Source organism: Meriones unguiculatus, chromosome 15 (genome assembly GCF_030254825.1).
Source record: "Meriones unguiculatus strain TT.TT164.6M chromosome 15, Bangor_MerUng_6.1, whole genome shotgun sequence".
Lineage (NCBI taxonomy): Eukaryota > Metazoa > Chordata > Mammalia > Rodentia > Muridae > Meriones > Meriones unguiculatus.
The window spans coordinates 26,007,754-26,029,297 of NC_083362.1; the positions used below are offsets into that span (position 1 = coordinate 26,007,754).

General features: G+C 38.7%; 1 protein-coding gene across 2 annotated transcripts in view; it reads right to left on the reverse strand.

The window, feature by feature from the left end:
- The window catches only part of Fam174a (family with sequence similarity 174 member A), a 32,725-nt gene extending 28,856 nt beyond the window's left edge, over window positions 1-3,869 (reverse strand). The window contains exon 1 of one of the 2 annotated variants that reach the window (XM_021627783.2): window positions 3,226-3,862. In XM_021627783.2, coding sequence (XP_021483458.1) covers window positions 3,226-3,659 — 434 coding nt within the window. In that variant the 5' untranslated portion in view covers window positions 3,660-3,862. Of the gene's footprint in view, window positions 1-3,225 lie in introns of both variants that reach the window. The other variant, XM_021627784.2, reaches the window with a different exon arrangement.
- Between the last annotated feature and the right edge of the window lie 17,675 nt (window positions 3,870-21,544).

The window sequence follows — 21,544 nt, forward strand, 5'->3', positions numbered from 1 at the left end:
TTACAGGTTCCAGTTACAATTGACAGTAATTAATGCAATGTAGTTTCTGTATGCTACATATTAACAGGACCCGACATAACTGTTATAATTCTATTTTTTATTTGCTGTACAGTAATTGTATGTACACATGGTCCCTGTCATCCAAAGAAGCCAAGATGGGAAGGTGGAAAAGGACCACTAGAAAGGACGAACATGATGAGTAGGAAGCCCACACTTTACTGCTCCTTTGCTGCAATTTTTATGTAAGTGTTTGATAAATGCTCTTGTGCTCATCCAGGCTGTAAGTGCCACAGAGGCAGTAATGTTGACTTATTTCAGAATGATAATGTGATTGCCCAATGTAGAGCAGCTGAGTAAATATTGACTGGCTGAATGAAGACAATCAATGCTAAATTTGGTGCTCATTGCTACCATTGCAAGAGCTCTTTATATCTAATTCATTGACTTCTGAGACTGGAGAAGTCCAGTAACTTCTTAAAGAAAGAAAAGTAGATGCACCAAACTGACTAAAAGTGGCATAGCATTTTTTTTTTTTAAAAAAAAGTCTTTATGGCAAGAAAAATTAATCATAAACTTATAATAGAAACTTTGTATATAATCAATATACACACTTAAAATTATAGTAAACCTCTATAATTGTTTTCTAGCCTTACACAGTTTAGTATATGAAGAATGTCCTACAGTAAAGAAAGTAATCTAAGTATAATTGAGATCTTCATATTTCTTCTCTCAGCAAATAGCAATTACCCCTTAAGTTTCTAATCCTCACAACTTACCTACTCAGCAACTTAAAGAATGAACTAATATTCTTTAAGCAACAGTGTGCTCTCTATACACTGTGCACAGTGCTACAAGGTTCAACAATGGGCATATGGTAAATAAAACAGACAAGAAGCATTTTCACAGAGAGGCTGTATTCATTTTATGAAGTCTACTTTACCCAGAGAGCACTCCTGTGATAGATTCAAGTTCCTTTACAGAAAGAATGCCATTGCTTGGAATGATTCTACAGTACCAGTATAAGTTATGTCTATCCAAACACATGTGATGCTGAGTTAGAATGAGACAAAACATTTTCCAAATCTCATAGTGTTTGACATAAAATTTTATAATTAAATTACTCAGTTTCACCTCATGTCGTCAGTTAAGGAAATGATTCGGAAGTATTCTCCCTTGGCACAAATAAGCAACTCTGGTTCTCTGTCACACATATTTTGGAAAGGGAGTCAAAATGAGCAACCACTATAATGAGGATGAAAAGCACAATCTGGAAGTAAAGAGTGAGTTCTGGATCTCCTCAATTTAGTCAGCATCAATCAAGCTTCAGATGTACGGCAACCAACTAAATTTAGAACTTGGACTACACCAATGTGTTAGACACTGCCTGATGTATGCAGTTTTTATCAGTCACAGTTCTGGATTTGGCTGTTCTCATTTACAACATGATAACTGAATCAGCCAACAGAATCAGAAAAGGCTGAGTTCTTCCAAGTTATACAGAAATAAACGTAGAAAAGCAAGGGCAGTAAACATTTCTATAGAAGATTACAAATAAGGTGGGACAGAAAGAAAAACAAACAAAAACAAGAAGCATATCAAGAAAGTTATCATCATACCTATGTATGGTACCTATATACCAAGGATAATTTGGTGCTTACAGAAATTATACAGTGTTAAAAAAAATTGTATATAAAAATTACTTGTCTTTTAAGATTTCTTAACATCAAAAAGTTCACTTTGGTGGTCACAAGCTTTTAATACCTTCTGAACATCGGCTAATTTCCCAGTCACAAAGTGCGTGTGGATTTTCCAACCTTTGTAAATCAACCATTTCTAGCCCAATGATATTGCCTTTGTGAGGGCTTTTCAAGTGATTTGAATTCCTTTACAATCTTAAAAGTTATTAAGGGTTTCAGGAGCCTATATATGTGGATTCTAACCAATAGAATATGAAAAATAAATAAATACTTGATCTAAAATGTTTTTAAAAAGTTAACTGTTCATTAAAAATAGTAAAAAGAATGACCATTTTTTTTAACATTTAGCCTAAACTGTATATACAAAATAAAAACAGAAAACAAAGGAAAACCAACCAAACAGAAAAACACTAGATTTTCAAATTTGCTTCTGCATCAATTATTTGTAGTGGTTAATGGATCAAAATCATATCAACTTGGAAAAGAAGGGAGCAATTTAATAAATTTTTTTCTGATTCAATATATATATGACACCAAAACTTGACAAGAGGTATTTTCTTAATATCAGCTTCAGTGTAGAACTTCAAATCTTACCAGTATATAATTTTATACACTTGTAAGATAATGTATTATTTGGAAAATCGTAAAACTGTAGCTAATTAATATGTGTCATAAAAACAAATTCTGTATGATTCTTTAGACTACACAGCCATAAACATTGTATTTTTTTAATCAACCACTTAGGACAAGTCATGTTCGTTTTCCATTCACAAAAACTTTTTAAAAACAAAATTTTGTTTCCATGATTTAAAAACATGTATTAAATAATGGTAGTGTGTAATCATAGGGAAAGTGTGAAGTAACTTTAAAAACAATAAACCACAAAATACCATCTGCTCTTATTTTATGCAAATGGAAACAATTAACTTTTCCATAGCTGTTTTCTTGGCTGGTCCCTTCTGGTGGGGTCTTGCTCTATTTGACACCTCTCCAGAGATGTGGTACCCAACTCTAATTGAGTATAACTTACTTAGGGTAGATTAAGGGCACCATCAAAGAAATACAACTGGTAAGGAGGAACTTCTAAGTTTTGGAAAAGTGAATCATCCACCAGGACTTTTTGCCATGTTGATGGAACCCCAACTCACAAATTGTGCATTCTAACAGGCAAAACACTGACAAGTTAGTTACACCAACTGAAGAGCAGTAGCATTGCACAGCAGTGTAATCAAAATTCTAGGGGATGGGGGAGCACTTCCAATTCGGGGTACTTTAAGGCAGAGGGGGCCTCAGAGAGATATGTTGGAGGTGGGTTGGTGACTTATAAACGAAAGGCAACAGCTTGTGTCGCCAGCTAGGGTAACACAGGCCATTATGACAGCCAACCAGATGGTTTTACATTCCAGTCCCTGACGGGGAGTAGGCAGGGAGTCAAGCCCAGGTCACAGACATCCTCCCTGCTTCAAGGAACAGGTCACCTGCCAGCCTGCTCTAGGCCGCAGGGAGCCCCATGGAGGCTATGCCTCACCTGACGGTCCTGACCACGAAGTACACCAGCACCGCGCCGCTCACCACCACCAACACAGTCAGGGCCCGCTGGGTCATGGGCTTGTCGCCAGGATTGGGGCTCACAGCCAGGCTGCCACCCAGGGAGCCTTTCTCGGCCTTTCCTCCTAGGCCATCCGCCTCCGACCCCGCCCCGGGGCCGGTGCCATTGCGGCTCTCGGTTCCCCGAGGGCCGGCGGCTTCAGCCTGAGCGTGGCCTGGCGGCTGGGCAGCCGTGGGGCCCGGAGGCAGTGGGGCCAGCGTGCGCGGCCCGGGCTCGGGAGGCCCGGATCCTGGCGCCGCCCTGGCTGCGGCCGAAGGCACCGCCCCGGACCCGCTCAGCACGGGGAACAAGAGCAGGACGAGGGCCAGAGCCCGGAGCCGGCAAGGCCCGGAGTAGCCGCGCGGGGTCGGCATCGCCCCCACGCCGCCCTCTCAGCACGCCGCAGCCGCCGGGCCGGCCTCCCGGTCCGCAGCGCCGACCATGGGCGCCCGGAACCGGCCAAGGGCCGACTCCCCGCACAGAGCAGCCTGAGGAGACTGCGCCGGGCCGCTCCGCCGGTGGTAGCGGATGGCTGGGACAACCGGAAGTTCGTACATCTCCGCAGCCACTGCTGCTACGGACGCCTCCGGTTGCTAATCTGTAGGGGCGGGCCGCGCTCAGTGACGTCAGAGGCCCGACCTACGGCGCCGCGCAGCACTGGGGATCGCGGTGGTCCAACCTAGTCTGCGTCTGTTCTTTCCATGTGGGGGAAATATGAGTGATAGGAAACTCGATTAAATTTCCGTAAGGCCAAACTTCAAAAGTGTGTCGAATCAGGAAACACTTTGGTCTCAGTTTCCTCAGCAAGATTACAAACTTTAAAAAGAGCTTTTTCAAAAAACAAAAAACCAAACAAACAGACAAAAATAAAAAATAATAATAAAAAAAAGAGCTTTTTCTAGCTTTAAGTATTCTGACTTTGTCTAAGTTTTCCATCAAGGAACACTGAGACAAATCAGACATCTGACTTTTCCTGGAACAGTGGGACAGGGGTTTAATATAAATATGATTAGAAAATTCTAAAATGCTAACCAGTACTCGTACATGCTGTTAGAATTTCTGTTCTTTGTGGAGCTTTCTTTCAGTCTTAATAAACAGATCTTCAAGACTTTCTAAACATCTGTTAAGAGCCAGATGCTTAAGGGTCTAGAACTGCAGGTTAGTTCTTGTACTGGCAAACCATCAGGATCACTCTGAAGACAGCTAAAATCACAACTGAAAACATGCTCTACTGAGCCTTCATGTACAAAGCAAGTTCGAGGCAAGCAGTACGAAGCAAGAAAGCATCGACCAATGAATTCTACTTAGTTCTATAACCATTTTCAACCAAGAGCTAGAGCCTAGAGCATTTTTCTTGTGATGCCTAACGAAACTTCATTTCATACTAAGCATCCATCTTGGAGCCCTTTGTCTTTGACTCCAGTCCCTGGAAGATAAGATGTTCCCAGTAACCCTGACTCAGTGACCCCCACCTAAAAATGTGCAGCCATGACTATCACCTTGTTATGATATATGACTAACTGCTTTTTTTTTTTTTTTTTGGCTTCTGCAGCTTGCTTATGCAGATAACTAAAGATTGTTTTGAGTTGCCATAACCACGTAAACTTGGCAGAACAGAGGAATATTTGCTTGCTTGTATAAATATTGAAGGTCTTCTTGTGCTTTTGCCTTTAAGTAACCATTCCCCATACCCCTCCTTCACAGAATACCTGAGATTCAGCTTTAAGGCTGTTGCCCTGCTAGCAGATAATCAATAAATCTTTTAATTATATTTGAATTGAGTCTTGAATTGAGGTTTTTCCCAGGGGTCAAAAACACCATAACACCCTCTTAACCCACAAGAGAAGAGATCTGTGATTGGTACAAGCCCAATCCTTTATTACCTTGAGTTGCTGTACTATAATTTGTGCCAATACACTGCTGTTTGCCTTCAGGTCAGTCTGCTGTGATTAGTATAGACACCCTTGTAACACCTTTCTGGATGTTTTAAGTAGGCTGTTGGGTTCACTTTTTGAGCCACTAGGATTCAGTCTTCTTTGTTGTCCCCTATTGTCAAAATGTTGGGCATAGTGGTTTCCTCTCTATTATCTTTACTTCCCATCTTTTTTTTTTTTTAATCTTTTTCACTTTTACTCTTTTTCACTATTGGAGCTGAAGGAGCTGTAAGAGGATCAAAAGAAAAAACATAGCAACTGTGGTGGTTTGAATAGGTATGCTAGTGAAAAAAAAAAAGACCTCCTGCCTTTCTTCATAAAGCACAGATCAATGAGAATGGCAGTATAATCACTAAGTTAAAAATACTGAAATATGTGTCTGAAATGAAAATATAAGATCTATAGAATCACTGAAGTATAATAACTAATTTGAGAATACTGAAATATGTGTAAATGAAAGTATAGGATCTATAGAACCTATAGTAATCAGGGACCATATTGTGTGTCTCTTACCTGAATTTGATGACTTACCTGATGCAGTTATTCTGCCTTGCAGAATTGTCAGGAAGTCATCTCAGTGTTGGCCTACAGTGTGGTAAAATGTAATGGAAGTTTTGCTTTCTTTAAAAACTCGATTATGCTATGTACATATGTTTTAATCCCAAGTCTGGGATTTTAGTTGGGCTTTCATTTGTCCACAGTTGATAACTGTTTATGCAGTGTGCGGTCATTGCCAGCTGGTAACAACCTGCCTTGTGCTTCATGGAGAGGGGAATGATTCAGAGCTCTGAGGAAATAGACATGAGAGCCCAAGAGAGAAGGTGTGACATGCACTGTTAGCCTGTGGCGAGTCACAGTTGGGAGTGACCAGAGGGATAGTGTGGTAGCTTGGAGACAGATGGAGGGAAATGTATCAACACAGTGGCTTGGAGGAGACTGTTTGCTGCTTTTACTGTTGACAGAGATAACTCCCAACTTCGACCCTAAGCAGCTGGAAGAAGGGGTCTGTGCCCCCTCTCCTCAACCTTCTCTCTGCTACCTAGAGTTAAAGGGTTGGGTGGAAGGGAGTTAAACACCTAAATTTGCCAAATAAAAAAGAGTTTAAAAAATGCACATAAACAGTAAAGCCTGTGTAACATATCCAGTTGTCACAATCCAGCTAACGTTTATGAACAATAAACTGGCTCTTTTGATTTTCCTGTTGGAAGACCCTGATGTATGAGGTCACAATCCACAATGCCCTAATGGCTCTTCCAAACCTGGTACAGAACTCCCTTTTTCAGCAGGGTTCTTCTTTCTCTCTGCCTGAATTCATCTGGAGAGTGTCTTTAAGCACAACCAGCAGCACCCCTGAAGGCATGGCCATGACCACAATGCAGGTTCAAAGTCCTTTCTTCTAATAAGACCCTGCAGACAAGTATCTGAAATTCCTGGAATGTAAAGCATTCGCAGCCTTGTGAAGTTGGTCCCAGAAAGTTATTCCATCATACTGGTCATACTAGATGGCTGTCAGAACCCCCTTCCATTGTCTCTGATCCCTTTGCCCTCCTGGACCAATCAATATCAGCATAATATCTGATGAAGGTAGAATTGCAGGATGGGTGTCACTTTTTCATTCTTTGTACTCAGGAATTTATCCCAAACATTACATAAATGAGTGAGCTAGTTTTCAATACAGACCTCCAAAGAAATCCAGTATTTAACTAAGCAAAAGAAAGAAAGAAAGAGAGAGAGAGAGAGAGAGAGAGAGAGAGAAAGAAAGAAAGAAAGAAAGAAAGAAAGAAAGAAAGAGAAAAAAGGACAGAAGGAGAAGGGGGAAGCATCATAACTCATGCTTTTTGAAACCTTATTTTAATATTTTGTTCTTTATTATCCTTCATGAACTGTGATTTTCCTAGATAGTTAGGCATAACCTTAGGAAACCCATCTGCTACCCAGTCATTCCTAACTGTAGACATTCCTTCCAATACCTGGGAAATATGAAAATCTAAATCATTCTGAATCTGAGAGTCAAACTAATGTTTCTTTCTGAACGTGTCTCAAAATCTGTCTCCTGACTATTTGAATTAGATAAAGGGAATTTATAAGCTATGGCACATAGATCCCTATTTCAAAATTTATGAGACAACTTTCAAAAGAAGTGTCATAGATCATATATAAGTTAAAAAAAAAAAACAAAAATCATTTTGGAGTGATTTTATTATATAATAGTTTAAGAATCTTTTTCTTTTCTCACCACCTGAATCTGAAGTGCTGGGTAGAGGTATAAAAGGGTATCCTCTCCCAAAATAAATGATTATGCTTTTGCCACTTGCCTGACTCCCGGCATCTGTGTCATTGACTTTGCACCAGCTCACCCCTATCCCCAGGGGTCCCAGGCCTGGATTCAAACAACATGACTAGAGGATGTAAAAGTATCTTTTATTCACCTGAAGTTATTGTTGTCTTGGCTGCTTACTGCCTCATCGGCTAACCTAGGCCTAGTCCTGGAAGCTTTTAGCCTCCATACAATATAATCTAGAGAGAGGATGTTTTGGCCTCTGAGACTTACTGCTGAATACACTTAGCCTTTCTAACTTTTTTTCTGAACTTTTCTTAGCTTGTTCAACTCAGCTGCTCTGGCTCAAATTCCTCTCCAAGCTGACTGCTTCTAAGTCTTCTCTCAGCTTCTCAATGAATTGTTCTGCTTGACCTCAAACTAACTCTAGCAATCTGTTCTAATTTTCTGGTTTCTTCACATTCTCTGGCTCATTTGTCTTCACCTATGTCTATCTTGTTCTCTTTACAACCTGTTTCTGTAAACCATCCTGGTAAAACTACCTCATCTCTCTATCCCCTTCTCTTTCCTATCTCTGTTCTCATGAGGGTTGAACATATTCTATTTTGTCAAAATCTTTCTCTGATTCATCACTTTGTCTGCATCTCAATTAGACATCACTATTACACATAACTATTTCCTTCTACAAACTAACCTTACCTACACTGTTAGGGATTAGGAGTGTGTACTAAGGTGGTGTCTGTATTCCAGCTAGATCATACTCTAAAAGAATTGGTGTGAAGTCAGAGCTTGGGTACTTGCCTTTCAAGTGAAAGGCCCTAAGAACCATCTCTAACAAAGTAAAATTAATTAAATATTTAAAAAGACAAATTTCAGCAAGGTATTAGACAGAATTTCAAGCACTAGAGAATACTTTATTGTTGTTGTTAAAGGTAAACATGTTATAGGTAAAATGGATAACTTGGAAATGATTTAAAATTAAGATTTTAGATCACTTGGTGGGAACAGACTTACAGGCCACAGAGGAAGACTATGAAAGACAGCACTGATGAGATCTGATAGGCTAGGGCCAGATGGAAGAGGAGGAGGTCCTCCCCTATCAGTGGACTGGAGAAGGGGCATGGGGGAGATGAGGGAGAAAAAGATGGTGGGATTGGGAGGGGACAAGGGTGGGGGATACAGTTGGGATATAAGCTGAGTAAATTGTAATAAATAAAAAATTATATAAAACATGATAAAGGGTACAAAATGTTTAAAATTAAAAATCTACTGATTTAAAAAATAAATATATATATAAATAGCTACTTGGACTGGCAATACTTCCCACAAGAGCTGCAGACTAACAAAAACCCCAGTATCAGGAATGAGAACCCTAATTTTAAATGGTTGGTCAGGGTAGTTCCTGTGACTCCTAAAACAACACAATATAGCTATCAGCCTTGGTTGCATCTTGAAGGTTGAAGATGGGTCCCTACTACTAATGACATTGTACTCTTAGGACATTGAACTCAGATGAGATTTTTTTTTGTTTTGAGATTGATGTGAGCTGAAATACTGTTTACTGTGGTCTAACACTCATGGTTCAAATAAGATAATTTTTAACCTGTATTTTAAAGCAAGTTGGTAGAGGAACTGTCAGGGTTAGGTAATACACAGCAAATTAGAACCTCCTATTCTATACCAATAAGGAGAGAGCAGACACTACTTTATAGCCTATTCTCTATGACTCATAGAGAATAATCTCTGACTGCTAAGTGGCCCTCAGGTCTTACTGAAAAGACCATCACTCCTGTTAATGCAGGGACCAGAAAATGTCAAATGGTACAATACTTGGTTGTGAAATATTAAATACAAAAACCACAAATGAAATACTCCTGTTTTGAGTTTGTTGAATTAATATTGAGTGAAATGTTTAAGGGAGAACCATAGTTTCCCAAGAACTGCTGGAAGGCCCTATAATCATGCACAGTTATATTACCTTGAACTGAACTTCCTGGCTTACCACAGAAAAAAAGCACAGCAATTTGGGATGAGTATATGTTAAGCATGCAAGGGGACACTTGAGATCATGTTTTTATTATATAGACTTTTATTACATACCTTTATATGTAATTATAAAAAATAAATTTAAATACTGAAAATACATTTGCCTCAAACATGTTGATTTACATTTTAGAAATTCAGCAAATGTAGAATGAACATCAGCATGTGCTTCAATACCCTCATGGGAAAAGTCTTTCAGAGGCCACTGTGGAAGGCTCCTGTCCTATTCCCTGTCTCCTCCTACTTACAATGTCTATCCTGTTTGCCATTCTGAATGAGGATTAAGCCTCTTCCCTAGGGTCTTCCTTGTTGTTTAGCTTCTTTAGGACTATAGATTTTAGTATGTTTATCCTACATTATTTCTCTAATATCCACTTATAAGTGAGTATATACCATATGTGTCTTTGTGCTTCTGGGTTACCTCCCTCAGGATGATCTTTTCTAGTTCTGTCCTTTTGCCTGCAAATTTCATGATTTCCTTGTTTTTAAATATACCACAATTTCTGTATCCATTCTACTGTTGAAGAACATGTTAGTTATTTCCAGATTCTGGCTATTATCAAAGATCCAGAAACAAACCCACACTCCTATGGATACTTGATTTTGACAAAGAAGCCAAAAGCATACAATGAAAAACAAAAACAAAACAAAACAAAAAAAAAACAATAGCATCTTCAACAAACAATGTTGGTCTAACTGGATGTCTACATGTAAAAAAATGCAAATAGATCCATATTTATCACCCTGTTTAAAAGTAAAGTCCAAGTGGATCAAAGAATTCAACTTAAAATCAGACACACTAAACCTCTTAGAAGAAAAAGTGGGGAAGAACCTTGACCTCATTGACACAGGAGACAACATCCTGAACAGAACACCAACAGCACAGGCCCTAAGATCAACAATCAATAACTGAGACCTCATGAAACTGAAAAGCTTCTCTCAAGCAAAGGACACTGTCAACAAAACAAAATGACAGCCTACAGATTGGGAAAAGATCTTCACCAATCCTACATCTGATAGAGGGCTAATATCCAGAATATATAAAGAACTCAAGAAGTTAAATACCAACAAAACAAGAAAACCAATTTAAAAATGGGTACAGAGCAAAATAGAGATTTCTCAACAGAAGAGTATCAAATGGCAGAGAAACACTTAAAGAAATGTTCAAGATCCTTACTCATCAGGGAAGTGCAAATCAAAACAATTTTGAGATTCCACCTTTTGCCCATCAGAATGCCTTATCAAGAACTCAAGAGATGAGACATGCTGGAGAGGTTGTGGAGAAAGGGGAATCCTCCCTCCATTGCTGGTGGGAATATACAACCACTTTGGAAATCAATCTGGCACTTTCTCAGAAAATTAAGAATAATGCTTCCTCAAGATACAGCTATGCCACTGCTAGGCATATATCCAAAATATGTTCAACCATACAACAAGGACATTTGCTCATATGTTCGTAGCAGCTTTATTCACAATAGCCAGAATCTCATATGTTCTTTAAGCAGCCATGTTGAGGTGACTTCATGGGTATAGCCTGTCTGATATTTCTAGAAGACACACTCCTACAGGAAACTTCTTGTACCTCTGGTTCTTACAGTATTTTTGCTTTTTAACAATGACCTCTGATCCTTAGGTATAAAAATTGTCCTGTAGGACTATCAGTTGTGGCTGTGTACTACATAATCTCTTGTTTTCTGTATTTTGCAGTCTCCCTGTTGGCTATTCAACATCAAGTTATCAGCCTGGAGACCATGTGCATACAGGTAACATTTTATGGCTTGATCAGGTTGCATGAGTCGGAAAAAGATTTTCATAAAAACGGCTGGCTTTTTGAAACTCCAAAACCCATCCTCAGTGACACACCTTCTCCAAGGCCATACTTTCTAATGCTTCCCAAATAATTCCACCACCTTCAGCTACAGCTACAAATACAGCTGGGATACAAAGTTAATAAAATGTAACTAATATTTAAAAAATAAAAGAAAAAAAATTTAAAAATTTTAATTCACTTTACATCCTTGCTGTAGTCCCTCCCAGTCCCACCTCCTCAGAAAATGGTAGCTCCTTTTCCCATCCACCCCAGCTCATCAGAATTTGCATCAGAACTGAGCATGTTCTCTTCCACTGTGGCCTGGCAAGGCAGTCCCGCCAGGGGAAAGTGATCAAAAGCTGGCAAGTGAGTCCTTGTCAGTCAGTCCCCATTCCCCTACTAGAGGACCTACATGAGGTCTAATCTGCTCATCTCCTACATCTTTGTAGGGACCCTAGGTCCAGTTCTTTCATGGTTCTTGGTTGATGCTTCAGTCTCAGCAAGCCCCTCTGTGTCATGGTTAATTTGCTCTATTGATCTTCTTATAGAGCTCCTCCGGTCACCTCTATGTCCTTTTTTCTTTCCTCCCAGTTTTCCACAAGATGCCCTATGTATCACCCAATGTTTGGCTATGAGTCTTGGCATCTGTTTTGAGGCTCTGCTAGGTAGAGCCTCTCAGAGAACAACTCTTTCAGGGTCCTGTCTGCAAGTTTAGCAAAGCATCATTCATAGTGTCAGTGCTTGTCCCTCTCTGATAGGGTGGATCCTTGGTTGGGCCAGGCCTTGGTTGGGCTTTCCCTCAATCTCTGCTTTATTGATCTACTTTATCTCTTGCACATCTTGTAGGCAGGGTAAATTTTGGGTAGAAGTTTGTGTGAATGGGAAGTGGATGAGTTTTCATGTTTGAGATGTTTTAGATGCATCTAGACTCTCCAAGCTACAATGAGTGAATTATGAAAATCATGTAAATTGATTTAACATTTTCTCAAATGTAAATATATCAGTGATAAGTATCAATAAGATGCCAATGAGGACAGAAATAAAGAAATATCTCAAAGTGACTCACAAGTCTATACCCAAATGATGAAGGTTCTCTAAGTGAGGCAAATGATGTTTGAAAGATGATTGAGTAAGAAGATACATTGTGAACAATAATAGTGAAAATATGGGAATAAGAAAAATATTGGGAGATATTTTTCAACAACAATACCTAAAAACTTGTGTACAGTGTTGGATATGGACTTCAGTCTATCACATTCATGCAGTAATATTAGTAAATGCTAAAGTTATTAAATAGGCTGTAATTAAATGAAACATGTTTATATGGCATAACACTGGCTTCTGGAAGTATTATAATTTGCTGAGAGACTTGAATTCAAGTAATTTTTGCCTTAAATGGCATTTTGGCATTTTATGTATTACATCATATAGCAGGTAATGGTTTTGATCATTGTAGAATAACAGGTAATTATTGTTCAAGAAATTATAAAGTTTTAATTTTTTATTGAAATATTATATGAGGTTCAGAGATTGATAAATAAATTAAAGTGAAGGAAGAACCAGATCAATATTATTCTGAGAGATACCCTTCAATTCAGGCTATACATGTTAAAAAGCATAAGCCTTGGCAAAAAGAAATTAAAAGACTGGAGTATGGCTTAGAGAAAATAAACAAACAAAAAAAAATGGAGAATTAACTACTAAGGAAAATGAGGCTCAATCTCGCACTCCAATCCCATCATTGGTTGAAGGCCTAGGCCCTCCTGCTGGGAATGCTACAGTTTCAATGGCCCAGAAGACAAGGGGATCCTTTCCTTTGTCCACTGTACGGACAACTCTGTCCCCTTTGCAAGCTTCTTTACAAGAAGTGAGGCAAAATGAAGAAGATTTAACTGAGTTTTATGGTTTCCCAGTTCTGGAGCAACCTAATGGAGAGGGTAATATGGCGAGAGTCCATGCTCCTATAAAATCTGCATGCTGCCAATATGGTCCTACAGTGCCTTTCACCCAGGCTCTGCTGGAATCATGTCCACTGAAATACAGCTAATAAACAAATACAAGATCTATTTAGAGAGATTCAACAAAGTATTTGGAGCCATGTGCAGCCTTGTTATATAGGGCATATCAGAGCTCATTCAGGGCTTCCTGGACCTTTAAATTTAGGAAATGATTTATCAGATCTAACCACATGTTTGGTTGGATTAACTCAACAAAAATTGGCTCAAAATTCTCATGCATTACATCGTCAAAATAGCAAGAGCTTAAAAAAACAATTTAATATTACCAAAAGGCCGCTAAACAAATTGGAAGATCATGTTCTTCTTGCCGTAAACATTTTAATGTACCTCATTATGGTGTCAGTCCTAGAGGCTTGACTCCCAATCATTTGTGGCAAATGGACGTAACTCATGTCCCAAAATTTGGGAAACTAAAATATGTTCATGTAACAATTGACACTTTTTCAGGATTTATCATGGCAACTCCCTTAAGAGGAGAAGCTACCAAACATGTTATAAGTCATTGCTTAAAGTGTTTTGCTGCAATTGGTATACCTTCCATTAATATAAGTCATAAAACGGGCATTCCATGTAATCCCCAAAGCCAAAAAATTATGGAACGAGCCCATGGATCTCTTAATAACCTATTGCAAAAAATAAAAAAGGGGAGAGTCATATCCCCAAATATTAATCATGCTCTTTTTACTTTAAATTTTTTTGAATGTGGATATACAAAGCCGTTCTGTGGCTAATCGATTGTGGCATCCTAATACCAAAGATAATTTTGCCCAAGTAAAATAAAAAGATCCAATTACTGGAATATGGCAGGGCCCCAACCCCGTATTAATATGGGGAAGAGGGCATGTTTGTGTTTTTCCACAGGACGCAGAAGGAGCCAGATGGATCCCAGAGAGGCTGGTGCAGTTTGCAGAAGCTGTTCCCCAGAAGAAAAATGTTCCCGCTGCAGAAACTGCCCTGACTGAGAACTAAAGCAGCAGTAGACCTGAGCTCCTGACCCCGCTCTTGCTTCCTTCTGTTCCTAGGAGAAGACGTCATGCATAGAAACCTCTTATTTAATAAACTGGACTTGACTGTTTTGTTAATAAGGACAAACCTCAACAAAATCAAAAGAGAACTCACTGTGAAACTTTAATCTGGCTCTGGTTTTCAGCAAAGCAAAACAGACTTGCTTCCGGAACTCTTGGGAGGCCCTGTAACTGCCTATTCTTTTGTTTTGCTGTTTGGAGATGTTAAGCTTTCAAATGGTTCTGTTTGCTCGACAGCCTTTTACTATGGTTCCTCTAAATGTTTCTCAGACTTGGTAATTTACACAGGGAGTCACCTGCTAGTCACTTTTGGAGTGTTACTTTGGACTTGGCTTGTGATAGGAGACCTGCTCCTATCAGTGACAACTAAAATCTGCCTGAAGGCCTTTTGTTGTGTCAAAGCTGAGCTGATCTGTACAAGACACATACCACAGTGTCCACCCTAGCAGAGGTTGGTAGTCAGAGATGGGTAAGTTTTCTCTGGGGTATATGAAAATTCATGTACAAATATTGACCCAAAAATTGGGACATAAATAAAAAATATACCTTTTGAGAGAAACAATCCAAGACAGGAACAATCTTCTGCTCCATAACTCTTAAGTTATGGCCAATTTAAAAAAAAATTATGAAGAAGGGGGACCTGTTGGGAGCCCTGACTCCAGCGACCTGCTTTGATATTTAAATCTCAGCGGAGAGATGGCTTTTAGCAGGGCTTTACTAATGGCAGAGAAGAACTTGCAAGTCCATCTCCTTTTGTTTGTGACAGCAGGTGGGATCACACCTCTTCCTCAGGCTCCTTGTGGGAATTAACCCATTGTTCTGAGATGTTTTACTGGCTAAAAAAACTCCTCACAAATAAAGAGGTCAGAGGGCTGGAGTCAGAGGAGGAGACAGAGACTTGAGACTTGCTGCTCCCGCTGCTTACTGTAGCAGCCTGCCTTTTGCTGTGGCTGTTGAGTCTGGACCTTTAAAAAGTTTCTTGGGTGCTGTGTGTTTATTTTATTAATTTTAATCCTCACTCCCGACTCAAGAACCGTTCGCCTCTGCTGGCTGGTTCCGGCACAGAAGAAAAGTAAGGAAGCAATAACAAGAGACTGTAGAAAGAAAACAAAATAAAGATACTTGTTTGAGGACAAATAAACATATGAAAGTGTTAATTCAAAACCAAAAGAATGTAAATAATGATAAATATTACAAGAAAATGATGGTAAATGAAAAATAGAGACAATTTAATAATCCAGATTACATTTGCTCGAAGTTTCAATGAGATGGTAGAGGAAGAAATGCAATTGAGTGAATAGCAGACTTACTGGATAGTCAGGAGGCATTAACTATGGACCTCTAGAATGACCAGAATCTAGATTTGTGATCATGCCAAATGTCTGCAAAACCATGAAAGTACTTGGGAAGATTTTATTCATGTACTCTTAGAACACTAAACAAAGCCTCATAATTTGATCCATCAGTATATTCCTTGGTATTTACTCAGAGATGTAGAAAACATATGTTTATGTAGCAATTTACACAAGGATGTTCATGGTAGATTTATTTAATAGTTGAAAAATTTGGAAGCAATCAAGATGCTTTTTAGGCAAGAGGCACATCTGCACAATGACATAGATTCCAATAGAATCCAATGGAAAATAAATGAATCTCACTGCAATAGAAAAGAATAGAAATGGACTATCATGCCATGAGAAAACAAGAAGGAAACTTACCTTAATCTTACAAAATGCACAAAACTAGTCTGTAATGTTGCATACTTTGTTTTTCCCACTGTTTGACACTGCTGAACAGACAAAAGTAAGGGGCAATCAAAATATCAGTGGTTTCTAGCAGATAGAAATGAGGAAGGCCACTTTTTTTTCATTAACATGTTGTTTAATACATATATCTCTATGCATACACACACAAACACATATATAAAATCTCAAGAATAAAAGATATAATTAAAAGATAATATGGGTATGCACCTTGTTTGGTTGACTCCATTCAATTTACACATAAAAAAACATCATTAGTTCAGTCTCAAAAACAAATACAAGTAACATTGAAACATTAAGAGAATGAACAGGTAGTACTTATATACTTAGGTATATATATATATATATGTATGTATATATTAATTGTATATACCTATATACAATTAATGAACAAAGAGCCCATGGATTTGAAAGAAAGCAATGAGAATTATATGGGAAGATTGTGAATGAGGAAAGGGGAGAGGAAATGATGTAATTATATAAAAAAATAAAAACGTAAAAAGTGATTAAAAATAAAAATAGAAAAAAAAGAAAGAATAACGGTAATATATGCACAATGTAGAGGAAGTTTAGAGCAGTGAAAACATCGTCTATTACACTATGTTGATAGAAACCAATAATTAGTATTTTCCAAACCCACAGACTATAACATGTTAAGAGTGAATCTAAATGTCAACTTCAGGACTTTGATAGCAAGTGTGTCAGTATGGATTCATTGACTAAAACAAATGTGGTTCTCTAGTGGGAGGAATGTGCAGGCAGAGGCATATGGGGAATCTATAGTTTGTCTTTCTTTTTGTTATGAAATAAACAAATTTTAAAAAATAGCAAATATAATGCTCCACTGAATCTATTGGTGTTTGTTCTTTTATTCTTTGCTCCCTGTGATTGAAAACATTACTAAGTAGCAACTACTGCCATTGTGAAAGTTGGATGTGTCAAACAAAAAAGTAAAGTTTTCTCAAATCAAAATGAAACAATAAACAAAATAAATATTTTTGTTAGTTAGTAGTTTATAAATGATTAATTCTATTTCATACCAAGTGGAGTAATAATTCCAATTGAAAGACTCCCATGAGCCTATCTAGACGGGGAGACCCCGGTTCCCAAGGAACAGCGAGACCAGCCTTCGGATGCAAGCCGCAAGAGGTTTATTTTGATACACGGGTACCCGGGGCGACCAAGCCTATCGGAGGACTTGCGCGCCTCGGGGTGACGGGTTTTTATAGGGCTCGGGAGCAGGAGGCGCGGTTACAGAAGCGAGAAGCATAATTACAGGGGTCTGATTGGGTGGTTTGAACAAAGCCGTAGTTAAGTCACGTACCCAGAACAGGGAAGGCGGGAAGGCAGATTGTGAGCTGAGTCACGTACCCACCCGGAACCAGGAAGGCGGGAAAGAATGCAGCAAGGTAGCTCTTGCTATACCGCGCCTACTCTACATAGTGTTAACAATCGCTGCTTATCTTTTGGTCTTCCATTTCCCCCTTTCCTATGATCATTTGAAGACCCAATCTTGGGTCTTCCAGATATGACCCCTTGTATCTTATAGATTTATTTTTTATAATGGGATCTGGGGTTCCTTCAGGGTGGATATAGGGGTAGTAAGCCAAGTTGAACTATTACAGGATTTCTCTAGGCTTTTAGCCCAGTTGCTGCAATATTAGTGTCCATTTCAGCTAAGCAGATGTCCAAGACAATAGCTAATGCCAGGGAGCCCCTTTTGACTTAGCATTTCAGCCTGCTAGGGGGGATTTGGGCGTAGATCCGTCTTCTGGAGCTTCTTCGAGCTGACCGTTGGACCGTAGGCATCAGGGGCTAGGAAGGCTGAAATGCCAGTCAAAGGCTGGGCAATGGGGAAGTCCCAAGCATCTGGTTCGTTGATCCACCCGAAGAGGCAGGGAGCAATCTTGTCAGTTTCCAGGAAGTCCAGATCTCAGCTTGTAGTCCACAGCTGATCCCGGACAGAGTTAAACAGGTGAAGATATGCTGGGACAAATTCAGACTGGAGACAGGAGTTAAAATTTCTCTATTAAATGGGAAAGATCAGGGAAAATCTCATCTGCGATCCTTTTGAGCTATGCCAGATCGAGGTCACATCCCTGAAACTCATATGAAATTTTAGTACACAAAAGGAAATATACATAATTTTAAATACTCAGAAAAGTAACATATCAGCAAATCAAACATTTTGAGAGGAACAGGTAAAACTGCATCCCACTGAATGAGTATCAGTTAGCTGTTTGTTTTATAACCTTTATACACAACCTAAGTGTGTCCACAGTAACATTTTTTTTTCTTCTGTGGGCATAGCTGTTTGTAATTAGTCACGAATGAAGCTTGGCCATTTTTATACACTCAGCATATACTTTTAGTTTTCACTTTTACTTTTATGTTTACACTGGAAAGTTAGGCAGAAATACATTACTGGCTTTTAGTGCTAAACCCTGGATGCTTGGACTTTCCTTAACAAAGCAACTAGAAGGAATAGGTTTAGGATATTTCTGTGTCAAAATCTACCCCAGAAATGGCAGATATTAAGAATACCATACTAAAAGCTATGACTTTTGGGTCAGATACACACATTAAACAGATGTTTTTAAAATAACGAGAAGCACCTTTAGTCTATCTTCAGAAGCCAACAAAGGAAATTAAAATCTTAACCTGGTGACTGAATAATAAGCAGTTATTGCTCCATCAACTTATCAGAACTCTATTGATCAATGTCAACACTCTGAACTTTTAAAATTTTATAACATAAGTACAACAGTAGCAAAGGGGGGAGAAATTTAAAATATTTCCCATTTTTAATCTGCTTTAAAATATTTTTATCTCTTTATAATTTATAATTATATACCTAAAAAAACTACTTAGACTCCCCAATCTTTTGTATTTATCAACCCTGAAACATTTTTTTAAACTAAATAATAACACTCTAGATTTTTACAACCTAAACTCCTATATTCTCAGACCCTATATAAGCTCCACTTATTTATCTTAAGACATGAGTCCTGTGAGCAAGGCAAACCTGTCTTTTTTTCTAACTAAGGTATCTAGTACTCTGTGGTTCTAGCTAATGAGCTGATCAATGAGCTAACAGTCGATCTAATTGTCTTTTCTCTAGCTGCAAAGCTACCGTAAGCTTAGCATAGCCGTCAAGGTGTTCAGAGACCTGAGAAGGATAAATTATAAGCTAAATAAATACCAATCCATGTGCCAATCAAAATGACAGGGATGACTAGTTAGCCCATTACCTAGGCAGTGTCCCTGGCTCCTGTGTTTCAGCATCCTGAACAGACGCAGTTCTGCCAGGCACATAAGATGAGAGACTGTTTCTGTGGAGAAAGAAACGAGAGAATGGCCTCACCTCGCCCTTAGCAATGTGAAACATTGACTCCAGGTGTCCAGTTTTGGCTGGACCTTAGCAGTGGGCCAGTTGAGGCAGTACGGCCCAGTGGTTAGCATACCACAATCCAGAGTAGCATTCATCTGTTGTTGTGCCCAAATCTTCTCGGAGACCTTGGGGGACCTACTGCCAGGATTGCGGGACTTCCTGTCACAATAAGCTTACACATGTTAAAATGCCTAATTCAGATTTCTGACAAGCTTGAGGGCCAGCATATCCGAGTTACTCTGTTTTTATCATCTGCTCTAAACTGTGTCCTATAAAACAGAATGCTATGATCTCTGATTCTAGCATATTTTCGAGATGCATGTCCTAGAAGTATATATTTTAAGACAAATAGATAAGAGACTAGGTAAAGCTCAACTGCAGTATTTAGCATAACTAAATCTGTTCTTTCTGAACTAAAATCAAAGCAAACCTTTTAATCGGATACAGTTTATAGAGAGGCTAGCTAATCTTGCTGCTCCTACCACTTGCATTAAAATTGAACATTAAAAAGCTTTGCATTTAGCACTAATGACTAAACATATCTCCGGACCAGCATGGCGGCTGGCCACGTGTAACCGAACTGAGCTGGAATCCTTAAACAAACATGGCAGCTAAACTACAGCTTCACGCGCTCTCTATTGCTGAACCATCATGGCGGCTGGCCACGTGTAACTGAACTCAGCTGGAAGTCTTAAACAAATATGGCAGCCAAACTACAGCTTTACGAGTTCTCCATTGCTGAACCATCATGGCGGCTGGCCATGTGCTAGCATTAGCACAGGCTGTGACTGACAATACCAAACATGGCCATTAGGTGCTGATGATACAGCAAACACTTCGGAGCTTCCATAATCCCCCACAACCAAAAGTTCCCAGTAATCGAACAAGCTTTAGAACCAACTGCATAACAGAACAATTTTAAACTGTAATTATTTTAGCCATACCAAACCTATCAGCTAGAATTTTTTCTTAAAAGAGCATAAAAAACATTTTGTAATGAGGAATCACCAGCCTTTTAAATGAAGTATAACATTTTAAAATACAGTTTTTCTTTAAATCATATTAACTCTCTGGCTTTTTATAACACATCCACTAACCTTCTGCAACATGCTATATACATTCAGATTTCTAGCTTTTCTTTTCTGGCTTAACCAGACATGCTTACTTTTTTGCTCTCTTTCTTGCTTTTTAGACAACATAAAAACTCTCACTAAAATCCTTTCCATTCTGACATGATCCTGAAGCCCAGAGTCTACATACGATTTGCTTTTTATAGGCAAAGCAAAAGCAAGTTACATTACTATAAAGAGGAGTTCTGAAACTGCCAAATTTTTTTTTTAAAATAACTTTCCTGCATCTGATAACATAAAGGTAACAACCAAACTCTAAGGAACTTAGAACAAGCTTTAAGGAACTTGGTGAAACTTCCCCTTTTCTTTGTCTCAAGATAAAGAAGAGGGTGTAAACATGTTTTTTTATAAACAAAGCAGCTTATCAAACAAACAGCTCTCCATAAGATACATTTCAAAAACTGCAATTTTCTCAGTCATAGTCATACTCAAATGTCTGATAAACTTTAAACAATTTTTTTAAAACCCGTTTTTGCAATATTAAAACAAAGTACCCCTTTTGTAGAAGTCACAAGGCATAACCATAATCTTTAAAATTAAAACCAGATTTTAAAACCAGAATTTACCAGTGCAAGCAATTTAATTTTTAAAACCAATACCAATTTAAAATAAGCTATCCTTTTAACCTAGAAGGAAATGAGATTTGACCAAGGTTTTTCTTTTTTTTTTTTTACCCATACCAAGATGGCGGTTACATTATAAAATCACATGGTGAAGTCAAGATGGCGGCGAGACACTGAGACACTTTAGACCACGTGGCAGCCTATACAATATGCGCTTATGGATCTAATAAGGCGCATAGGCACACATTTTAAACAAATTTCGTGAGGCCTTTCAGAACAGAAAACAAAAGGTAGACAGACAAAC